The sequence below is a fragment of the Oncorhynchus masou genome, chromosome 7 (assembly GCF_036934945.1).
Source record: "Oncorhynchus masou masou isolate Uvic2021 chromosome 7, UVic_Omas_1.1, whole genome shotgun sequence".
Lineage (NCBI taxonomy): Eukaryota > Metazoa > Chordata > Actinopteri > Salmoniformes > Salmonidae > Oncorhynchus > Oncorhynchus masou.
The window spans coordinates 26,389,077-26,401,234 of NC_088218.1; the positions used below are offsets into that span (position 1 = coordinate 26,389,077).

The window sequence follows — 12,158 nt, forward strand, 5'->3', positions numbered from 1 at the left end:
GGGGAGGGGGAGAGGAGGACGAGAAGGGGAGAGAGAAGTGGAAGAGGAGAGAGAGAAAGAGGAGAGATTAGTTACATAAATATCCACTGTATCTTCTTATGCAGAGAACACATAGGGCTGAATCCTAATTAAACTCAAACTTTCACACATTGCCTGAGTCGGAGTTAAGCGCACAGACCTCAAGTCAAGATTCAGTCCATAAAGCACAATCTACTGAACTGAATTGGTGGAAGGTTAACAGAGGAGAAACTTCTGGGACTCACCTTGCTCCACATTGCCCATCATGTTGGGTGAGGTCATGCTGAGCTGAGGCTGCTTGTTGTTCTGAGGGATGCCTGGGCTTTGCATGGGGGGCTTGGGGGACGATGCCCACCCTGGGGAGGGTGCCGGGAGCGAGGGCGACTTCATGTGGACGGGAGAGGCTCCAGCCGAACCCATCATGGGGGGAGATTTGATGGAGGCAGCCGCCGCAGCTGCAGCCACTGCCGCCGCCGTAGGACCCTGGAGCATGCCGGCCAGCTGGGAGGGCGTCTGGGGGGACTTGAGGTTCCCAGAGGGCGAGCCCAGCATGGGGGACTGGACCTGCCTCAGCGTAGGGGACTTGAGGGGGTTGATGTTGGGTGAGTTAGCCTGGCCGCCCTGGATGTCCTGGGGACCCTTGCGGCCCCCCATGTTCCTCTGGTTGGGAGGCGGGCCCGAGTTGGGGGGCATATGGCTGAGGCGACCGTTGTTGCCGTGGTTGGGTCCTCGCTGGTCAGGGCCGAAGGGGGGTTCACCTCTGGGGCACCTAGGGTTCCCAGGCCCGTGAGACCCCATGCCTGGGAAGTGGCGGTTGGAGCCCATGTTGAAGTCCCCTGGGTGGTGCCCCTGGTCAGGGAAGGGAGGCCCCTGCATCATCTTCTGAGGGCCCATGTTCTCTGGCATGGAGCCTCCTCTCATCTTCATCATCTCCTCGGGGCTCAAGTTCATGGGAGGCTCCCCCCTCATTTTAGCCTGCATCATCTGGGGATTGGGCCCCATGTTCATGTTCCCGGGGCCCATGCTGAACTCAGGGCCCATGTCCCTGCCCAGGCCCTTGACAAACTCCATCCTGGAGGATGGACTCATGGGGCCAACGTCGCCAGGCATTCTGGGAAACATCATGCCTCCTCCGTTAGGGCCGTTGCCGGGGCCATCCATTGGCCCCCGGGGGCCGTTGCCCCCCATCATCCTGTTCATCTCCATGATCATGCCCGGGGGCAACCCCATGCCCTGCTTGTCACCCCCCATGCCCTGCTGGAACATGGCCTCCTGCACCGCCTGTGGGTTGGGGAACCTCTCCACCCGACCCCCTGGCCCTACAAACTGCCCCTGTCCGGGCTGGAAGCCCCTGCCGTCACCCATGTTGGGTCCCATGTCGTCGGGCCAATTCATTCCAGGCCGGGGCCCCCTGGGGTTGGGGCCGCCCTCCATACCAGGGTTCATCATGCCATGAGGGAAGCCGCCGGGCATCCTCTGCATGTGGGAGTGCATGGGGCCCCGGGGGCCCATGCTCATCTGCTCTGGGAAGTGCTCAGGGCCCCACATCTCCCCAGCCGAATTGATCTGGTAGGGAGGCGGGGGCCCGCGCATCATGGGGCCACGGGGGCCTTGTTGGTGCATCATCATGTCGCCCATGGGCCCCCGGTGCTGCATCTGCTCCTGCTTCCTTTTCTTCTCCTCGTAGAACTCCTGCTGCAGTTTCAGCCATGCCATCTGCTCCGGGTTCATCCCTGTGTGATCCCCGTGCTCACCGCCGTGAGAGTTCATAGGCGGCCCAGGAGGCATGGGCCCCAGATCGTCTGGGGAGAAGGGCATGTCTCTGAGGCCTCCGGGCCCAAATGGAGGACCATCGGGCCGGGGCCCCCCAGGGCCTCCAGGCTTCCCCAGGTTCTGGGACTGGGCCATCATGGCCTGGAGGGGGCCCTGCTCCCCTGGCTTCTTGGGCCCCCCCTCCATCATGCCGGGGTTGGGGCCGGGGGGCCCGCCCGGGTTGCCCTGCCCCATGGCTACCATGTCTTTGAGGGATAACTCCTTGTCATCGGGGAAGAGCATGCGTTGGATGTCCCGTAGTGTCTGCAGGGAGCGTTCGCGGTGCTCCAGCTGCTCCTGGGACAGGCCCTCAGAGTTGTCCCCCATGCTGGACATCAGCTCGTGTGCCAGCTGCTGCTGCTGGGCCGTGAGTTTGGCGTCGGCACCATTGGGAAGGTCCAGAGAGGGGAAGCTCTGTTGGGATGCCCCAGAGGGGTTCTGGTGGCCGGGCGGCCCTCCAGGGTTGCTGTTAGGGTCGTGGGGGGTGCCGTCCTGGGGGCTTCCGCTCTTCGAGTCCATGCCCCCAGAGGCAGCCCCGTCCTGGGGGAAGCTCCCAGGCTTGGCCCCCTGAGGCTGGGCTTCTGCTGGCTGCTGTTGGCCTGGTGGAGGTGCTTTGGAGGCCTGCTGGTGGTTCTGGTCAGAAGGGTGAGATGACTGCTGCTGGGGGGCTCCGCCCAGCTGCTTGGAGTCACCCCGAGGGGGTCCCATCTGATTATTCTACAAGACAGGGTGAGGGTGAGAGAGGAGTTGGATGGGTTACCAAAAGATCCCACTCACTGACACATTAAGAGACATTTATCAAAAGCATCCCAGGGTGCATAATTAACATAGCTTTAAAAAAAAAATACACAATTCTGCTGAGTTGGACAAATATCATAACATTATCAGAACCATGCTTAAAACCTGTTCAGGCTCGGGACAATACTGCCCCCTTTGGATGAATTGCGTGCCCATAGTAAACTGAAAACAAATCTGTCCAAAATTGCTAATATATGCATATAATAATTATTATTGAATAGAAAACACTCTAAAGCTTCTAAAGCCGTTTGAATTATGTCTGTAAGTATAGCAGAACTCACAGGGCAGCAAATCTCCCAAACTAGTTTTGTCATCCAGAAAGTTGGGGCAACTTTGACATCATCGCCCCCACTCTTCCCAACCAGCTATGGATCTGGGAACAGTTTCTATGTCTTCCGCGAGATGTCCTCTATCAGTAGAGCGTTTAATTGTGCAAATCCCGCAAGCTTTGACCCTTTGGCAGGCAAAATAGTGAGTGTCGCGAGAAAATACATGTGCTTTCGGGCACGCGTTGGGCACAGAGCTCCCTTTGTTCCAACTTGCATGAGAAGAAGTCAGATTGTCCAGTTGAATTGAGAATTGTTTTGTACGTTAATAACATCCTAAAGCTTGATTCTGCACTTAGTTTGACCAGTTTAGTCGACATATAATATGTAATTTTGAAGTTTTGATGCGCAACTGTTCGGGACCAGAAGTCATTTTGGATGCATTTCAGCTGGAACTTGTCACATATACTAACACAAAGACACACGACTTGAAACCAAACGATGTATTGGGTAAGTATGACTCCTTCCACTACATTCTGATCGAAGACCATCAAAGGTAAGGGAATATTTATGTTGTAATTTTGTGTTTCTGTTGACTCCAACATAGTGGAGAAATATTGCTTATGTCTGAGCGCCGTCTCAGATTATTGAATAGTGAACGATTTCTGTAACGTTAAAAATAAATGTGACAAAGCGATTGCATTAAGAAGCAGTGTATCTTTCTAACTATATGTAGAACATGTATATTTAGTCAAAGTTTATGATGTGTATTGCTGTTATCTGGTGTAGCTATCTATAATTTCTCCGGACATTTTTTTAGCATTTTCTGAACATGGCGTCAATGTAAACGGAGATTTATGGATATAAATTGCATATTATTGAAAAAAACATAAATGTACTGTGTAACATGTCCTGTTACTGTCATCTGATGAAGATTTTCAAAAGGTTAGTGAATTATTTTAATTTTAATCCTGCGTTTGTGATTGCATCTTTTGTTCGACAAAATGGCTACATATCGTCTGTGTCTTTGTGGTGGTTTGACATACATATGTGCTATGTTTTCGACCGTAAAACATTTTAGAAATCTGACTGAGCTATTGGACTTGTTAATGTGTGGAGGTTAAATATTTCTAAGAATATTTTTGCATTCTGTGCACCATTTTTTGAGTTGATCGGGGAGGGGGCCCTTGGGGAACGTGTAGCGTGAACACGTTAAAGTTTTCATATTGTTATATAACATATTACCAGACCAACAAGGGGGCACAATGCAAATGGTCTGCTAACGGCAAAATGACAGGTTTTGATGATAAATAGGCTAGTTAAAAAGTGGTTTCTATTGAAGTGGGTTTGTCTTACCACAGGTAGGTGGGGCTTGTTGCCCTTGGAGATGTTGTTCATGTGGAAGGCAATGATGTTGTCCGAGTGGCCTGTGAAGACTGCGTCAGCCGCCCTGCAGACAGTAGGACCACACTCATGAGTAGGTGCGTGCGTCCGCATGCGTTTCAAATGGGCAACAGGTAGAAAAGTCCCATTTCAAAATCAGGTTCATAATTTAATAATTGAAGCCTATCACCGAAGCCATTTTTTGAGCACAATTGTGAACAATTGCCACAGAAGACATTAAAAAAAGGTCCAATGTAGACAGGGTGTTTTTACATTTCTGGGTAACAATTAGGTACCTTACTGTGAGCGTGTTCAATTAAAATGGTCAAAAACAAACAAATATAACTTCTTAGCAAAGGAACATTTCTCAAGCAAGAATTTAGATATTGTGGTCTGAGTGGGGGGGGGGGGGGTTCTATTAACTCATTTACTGCATGGTGACATCACGGGCCTTTAAATACAACTGCTTAGTAGTCTGGCCTCAATAGCATCTCACGAGTGTGCAAGATCTTGAGAACCTGACAAAAGTCCCACTACTTCTATTCGAGGTGAAAATGATGAATCGGACACCTTATCGATAGCAACAGCTAATGGTCTTCCTGGAATCAGATGTTTTTTTGACTCAATGGAGGAACGTAGTCAGAGAAATGCTGATGAATGTCTTGCTCGAGCTGTGTATGGAACTGGTTCACCTCTGATGCACACAGACAATGTGTACTGGAAGAGATTTCTGAATGTTCCTCACCTCGCATACACCCATCTAACCAGATATGCTTCATCTACTCATTTGCAGAATGCAGAGTTCAACAGAATTCAAGTGAAGGTCAAACAAATCATATAGAAAGCAGACAGTATTGCAATCTCTGATGGGTGGTCGAATGTTCGTGGGCAAGAAATAATTAGCTACATCTCCACCCCTCAACCAGTGTTCTACAAGAGCACAGACACAGACACAATGACAACAGACACACCAGTCTGACCTTGAACCACAGAAGGTATTTGCACTGGTGACAGACAACGCTGCAAACATGAAGGCTGCTTGGTCTAAAGTGGAGGAGTCCTACCCTCACGTCACACCCATTGGCTATGCTGCTCATGCATTGAATCTGCTCTTCAAGGAGATCATGGCACTGAAAACAATGGATACACTCCACAAGAGAGCCAAGGAAATGGTTCGGTATGTGAAGGGTCATCAAGTTAAAGCAACAATCTACCTCACCAAGCAAAGTGAGAAGAATAAGAGCACCACAGTGAAGCTGCCCAGCAACACCCGTTGGGCTGGTGTTGTCATCATGTTTATCAGTCTCCTGGAGGCGAAGGAGTCTCTTCAAGAAATGGCCATATCAGTCTGCCGATATGGACAGCCCCATCAAGAGGATCCTCCTGGATGATGTCATTTGGGAGTGGTAAGCAGCCTGAAACCTATAGCAGTACCCCTTGCACTGATTGAGGGAGGCAATGTCATCCTGTCTGATGTTCAGACTCTGCTTGCAGATGTAAGAGAGGTTATCCGTACTGCTCTGCCCACTTCACTGTTGCTCCAAGCAGAGGAAACGGCAGTTCTGAAATCCATTAAAAGCGTGAAGACTTCTGCCCGAAGACCATACGCCGCAGTGTATGTTGGACCCCAAGTGTGCTGGCAAGAGCATCCTGTCAGGTGCAGAGATCAACAAGGCCTATGGTGTCATCACTACTGTGTCTCAACACCTTGGCCTGGATGAGGGCAAGGTTCTTGGCAGTCTGGCAAAGTACACTTCCAAGCAAGGGCTTTGGGATGGAGATGCAATATGGCAGTCGTACCAACATATCTCATCAGCCACCTGGATGTTTCTCCTGTTGCCTCCATCATCCTCCAAATCCCACCAACATCAGCTGCCTCAGAGCGCAACTGGTCCTTGTTTAGGAACACACACACACACCAAAGTATGCAACAGGCTGATGTTCAAGAAGTGGACTTTGAGGAGGTCCAGGGAGAAGACAAGCCTGAGAGAAAGACAACCAAAGCTTTAGTTTCTAGACTATCATTTTATAGATGCATGTTGAAAATGTTTTTGGGAGATGCGATGGCTCATTGAGGATCATTCAATACTCCCTTGCTTTTGTTGTTCAGTGAAATCATCCCATGTGAAGAGTCAACTCATAACTAAATGTGGTTGTTTATTTCTATTGGAAGGATTTAATAATTTGCAATTATGTCTACTTATGATAAGGTAAAAGGTTTGTTTCAGTCTCCAGATGATATGGTAAATATATCCAATGCGAAAAAAACATCTACATTTTAAATGGTATTAATATTAATTTGCATACATTTCCCATATATTCCTGTAAATTCCCACAGAAAGTTTCCACATCGGAATATTCCCCAAAATGTGCAACCCTACAGTTGTGGCCAAAAGTTGAGAATGACACAAATATACATTTTCACAACATTTGCTGCTCCAGTGTCTTTAGATATTTTTGTCAGATGTTACTATGGAATACTGAAGTATAATTACAAGCATTTCATAAGTGTCAAAGGCTTCTATTGACAATTACATGACGTTGATGCAAAGAGTCAATATTTGCAGTGTTGACCCTTCTTTTTCAAGACCTCTGCAATCCGCCCTGACATGCTGTCAATTAACTTCTGGGCCACATCCTGACTGGTGGCAGCCCATTCTTGCATAATCAATGCTTGGAGTTGGTCCAAAGTTGTGGGTTGTTGTTTGTCCACCCATCTAGGGAGTTTCCTGGCCATGGCCCCAAAATATCAATGTTTTGTTCCTCGAGCCACTTACTGCCGCTTTACTGTTGGCATGACACAGGACTGATGGTAGCGCTCAACTTGTCTTCTCCGGACAAGCTTTTTTCCGGATGCCCCAAACAATCAGAAAGGGAATTCATCAGAGAAAATGACTTTACCCCAGTCCTCAGCAGTCCAATCCCTGTACCTTTTGCACAATATCAGTCTGTCCCTGATGTTTTTCCTGGAGAGAAGTGGCTTCTTTGCTGCCCTTCTTGACACCAGGCCATCCTCCAAAAGTCTTTGCCTCACTGTGCGTGCAGATGCACTCACACCTGCCTGCTGCCATTCCTGAGCAAGCTCTGTACTGGTGGTGCCCCGATCCCGCAGCTGAAGCAACTTTAGGAGACGATCCTGACACTTGCTGGACTTACTTATGCGCCCTGAAGCCTTCTTCACAACAATTGAACCGCTCTCCTTGAAGTTCTTGATGATCCGATAAATGGTTGATTTAGTTGCAATCTTACTGGCAGCAATATCCTTGCTTGTGAAGCCCTTTTTGTGAAAAGCAATGATGACGGCACGTGTTTCCTTGCAGGTAACCATGTTTGACAGAGGAAGAACAATGATTCCAAGCACCACCCTCCTTTTGAAGCTTCCAGTCTGTTATTCGAACTCAATCAGCATGACAGAATGATCTCCAGCCTTGTCCTCATCAAAACTCACACCTGTGTTAACGAGAGAATCACTGACATGATGTCAGCTGGTCCTTTTGTGACAGGGCTGAAATGCAGTGGAAATGTTTTGGGGGGGGATTCAGTTCATTTGCATGGCAAAGAGGGACTTTGCAATTAATTGCAATTCATCTGATCACTCTTCATAACATTCTGGAGTATATGCAAATTGCCATCATACAAACAGGCAGCAGACTGTGAAAATTAATATGCGTGTCATTCTCAAACCTTTTGGCCACGACTGTACTTCTGACTAATCAGATCAGCACTTTTGCCAATAATTGGGCAAGACATCTGAATTGGGATGCCTGTGTAAATACAGCCAATGTGTTCTGGGAGGGAGTTCAAGCAACTATAAACCAGTAATAGCCAGCTAACTAAACAGTTGAAAGCTCCATGGTTAGGGGCACGAGTGGCAGGGCTGGAATTGCCTCTTGTTATCTATCACCAATCTATGAAATGTATTTATAAAAGTATTTTTACATCAGCAGATGCCACAAAGTGCTTATACAGAAACCCAGCCTAAAAACCCAAAGAGCAAGCAATGCAGATGTAGAAGCACAGTGGCTAGGAAAAACTCCCTAGAAAGGCAGGAACTTAGGAAGAAACCTAGAGGAACCAGGCTCTGAGGGGTGGCCAATCCTCATTTGGCTATGCCAAGTGGAGAACACAAGAGTACATGGACATAAAGGCCAGATCGTTCTTTGATACATTCAAACGTTCATAGATGACCAGCCGGGTCAAATAATAATCACAGTGGTTATAGAGGGTACAACACCACCTCAGGAGTAAATGTCAGTGGGCTTTTCATAGCCGAGCATACAGAGGTCGATACACCGATCAGGGGGTTGGCTGGGCCACTCAGGGCAGACAAGGGTTGGGGGAAGAGAGAGAGACACCTTGTTGTCATCCCCTGTCAATCAAATGAGAACACCCCACTAGGGGACAGGCCAGAGTTTGGGTGACCCTCTGTCATTACTCACAGTCAGTCTGTCAGTGACTGGCAGAACACACTGAAAAGGTGGCTGGCTAGGCTACTCAGGGCAGACAAGGGTGTGTGGGGGGTAAAGGGGGTGTGAGGAGGAGATGGTCGTGTACGGGTTAGATACAGGGAACTGGCTCGATTTCTCTGAAGCGTGGGGAGGGAAGGGGGCAATACACCCCACACTAAGGTTTCCATCCAGTGACTTCACTTCATTTTGAATGTATTCACTCGTCTCGACCATTCTCCAGAAGTGTGAACTTGCACCCTCCTTTATCAGACTTAAAAGCATCAGATTGGTCAAAGAAGCATTGGCCTGGGGGAGTTTCCGACCATTGTTAAAACCAGAGAGTTCAGGGTGTGGTACACTTTAATGTACAGATCATAAACAATGACCAATCAACCATACAAACAAACAGCCAGAGCTAGCTTACTTGTTGGCCATCTCTGTTGTGAAGACGTACACGACCTTTGACCCGGGCTTGGGACCGCTGCCGCCCAGCTCCATGCTCTGCCCTCCAACGGCATTGTGGGTCGACGTGGCCGAGCTGAGCGCGTTGTTGGAGTCCAGAGGCTTCATCTCTATCGAATTGCAGTCTGGAGAGAGAAACAGAGAGTAGGGGTGAGAATGAGAGAACACTATGGACCAGACCATGATGTTCATAACCAATGGTGTTGTTTCAGGTTGTCTCCATTGTGCATCTCAAAATATCGCTATATGTGGTTCCTGAGACGCTAAAACACTTCTCCGGGGGCGTTGTGAGATCAGATATAATCAGTTCACTGCAATAAATACAACCTGGAACTATTCAGATGAGATGTACAGTATCAAGCATTTCAGAATAGGATTGCTGATCTAGGATCAGTTCAAACCTATCCATGTAATCTTATTCACTGTGATCTAAATAGCAAAACTGCTCCTAGATCAGCACTCCAAGACGCTTGACACATACAGCCCCAGACCATTAGGCCTGTGTAATCTTCTCAGCGTTATTTAGGAGGACCATGGGGAGCACTCACAGCAAATCACGCTTCTGTTCTTTCCCAACCCCAGTTCACTGGTCTAGTCCCAGATTTGTTTGGCTGAGTTTACACAGGCAGCCCAATTCTGATATTTTTTTTCCACTAATTGGTCTTTTGACCAATCACATCAGATCTTCTCACATATTTTTATCAGAGCTGATCTGATTGGTCAAATTATCAATTCGTGAAAAAGAGGTCTGAATTGGGATGCCTGTGTAAACGCTGCCAGAGTACCGTTTGTGGTAGTGACCATAGGAGTTGGTTAGACTGTACAAACAGATCTGGGACCAGTTGACCAGGTAGCTACAGTACTTACTAAAGAACCCTGGGTCTTCCTCGTCACTCTCGCCCCCAGAGCACCAGTCCGCTCCACTGTAGGGCTGCCGCCTCTCAGCTACACACAGCCTCTTGGCTCGGCTGCCCAGCTCTACACCAGAGAGAGAGAGAGAGATGAAGGCGCTAAGTCTGGCTAGTGTCAATCAAGCACACTTAAAGCTGTACTCATTACAACTTACTGATTTTGTCATGCACCAGTGAATTGAACAACACATTTAGGCCAAGCTGGTGTTCCGGGGTTTACAATAATGTGATGCAGCATTCGTAGCCTGGTTCCAGAACCATTTGTGCGGTCTTGCTAAATCCATTGGACAATGACGATACGAGTTGGCTATACAGCACAAACAGACCTGGGGCCAGGCTAGGCAACAGCAATAACACTTTACGACCAAATAACGTGTTGCCTATTCACTAGTTCAGATCAATGCTCTCAGTGGGCCAACGAGTGGAGGGAGACGAGCTGCCAGTGAGGCATGCGGGGTAAAGTGGGCGGTCCAGATTGATCTCATCGAGAGCGAGATGGGGGGGGGGTGAATGTAAATTATTTAGCCCGGTGTCTTTTAAAAACAGACAACAACCACAGGGAGCCCAGCAGGACACTGAGGGGTGGGCCTGGGTCGTGTTCATAAGGAAAAGCGTTGTGCAACGAAAAACAAATACGAGCATTCAGATCGTACAACTCATTTCACTTTTGAGTGTTTTCTTCCGATTCGTGCCTACCGAATATGACCCTGTACCTCTTACCCCAAAGTCTCACATGTAGACAACCAAACACGCACAAAATGTGTCACACACAGTCCCTCATTTAATAATAGCATCTTAAACTTTAAAAAGGATGGTTTCCCTGACCCAGATTAAGCCTACCCCTGGATTAATTTACAAAATAGCCTCCAACGCTCTACTCGGCAAATTGGATGCAGTCTATCACAGTGCCATCCGTTTTGTCACCAAAGCCCCATAGACTACCCACCACTGACCTGTAGGCTCTCATTGGCTGGCCCTCGCTTCATATTTGTCGCCAAAAACACTGGCTCCAGGTCATCTATAAATCTTTGCTAGGTAAAGCGCCGCCTTATCTCAGCTCACTGGTCACCATAGCAACACCCACACGTAGCACGCGCTCCAGCAGGTACATTTCACTGGTCATCCCCACAGCCAACACCTCATTTGACCGCCTCTCCTTCCAGTTCTCTGCTGCCAATGACAGGAACGAATTGCAAAAATCCCTGAAGTTGGAGACTTGTATCTCTCTCACTAACTTTAAGCATCAGCAGTCAGAGCAGCTTATCGATCGCTTCAGCTGTAAATAGCCCATCTGTAAATAGCCCATCCATCCAACCAACTACTTACCTCATCCCCATATTTGTTTTTCTGCTCTTTTGCACACCCTGATCAGCACATCTATTACTCCAGTGTTAATTACTAAATTCTAATTACTTCGCCACTATGGTCTATTTATTGCCTTACCTCCTTACCTCATTTGCACACTGTATACAGATTTTTCTATTGTGTTATTGACTGTGTTTGTTTATCCCATGTGTAACTCTGTGTTGTTGTTTTTGTCGCACTGCTTTGCTTTATCTTGGCCAGGTCGCAGTTGTAAATGAGTTGTAGTAAATGAGAACTTGTCCTCAACTGGCCTACCGGGTTAAAGCAACATGCTTAACGGAGGCTCTCCAATAAGTCTACATTTCAAAAAACTTTTAGTCCAGGACTGGGCTTAATCTGCATCCCTACAAAAGCTCCCGGTCCGCAGTTGTATGTATACTTTAAAGTCAGTCTCACACATCACTAGGAGTGTGCAGTGTCGACACACCAGACGACTCACTTTCAGAACTGCAAAACCTTCTGTCCCCACCGCCAGACCCAAACCTGTGGGCCCCTCCAGGCAAGCAGCTGTGAGCAGTGCACTGAAGGCCCTGAGGCATAGAGCCGGAAAACTTTATGAGGTGGGGAGGTTTGTGTGTGTGTGTGTGTGTGTGTGTGTGTGTGTGTGTGTGTGTGTGTGTGTGTGTGTGTGTGTGTGTGTGTGTGTGTTAGCTGAAGATGGACATGGAGTGGAAGCTCCCTGTGCAGAATGATCC

General features: G+C 48.2%; 1 protein-coding gene across 5 annotated transcripts in view; it reads right to left on the reverse strand.

Moving 5' to 3' along the window:
• Positions 1–12,158, reverse strand: part of LOC135543591 (B-cell CLL/lymphoma 9 protein-like) — a 109,795-nt gene that overhangs the window by 3,012 nt on the left and 94,625 nt on the right. For all 5 annotated transcript variants that reach the window (XM_064970976.1, XM_064970977.1, XM_064970975.1 and 2 more), the window contains exons 5-8: positions 10,055–10,165; positions 9,150–9,312; positions 4,251–4,344; positions 264–2,547 (exon numbers count right to left, since the gene is read on the reverse strand). In XM_064970976.1, the coding sequence (XP_064827048.1) occupies positions 264–2,547; positions 4,251–4,344; positions 9,150–9,312; positions 10,055–10,165 (2,652 nt within the window). The remainder of the gene's footprint in view (positions 1–263; positions 2,548–4,250; positions 4,345–9,149; positions 9,313–10,054; positions 10,166–12,158) is intronic.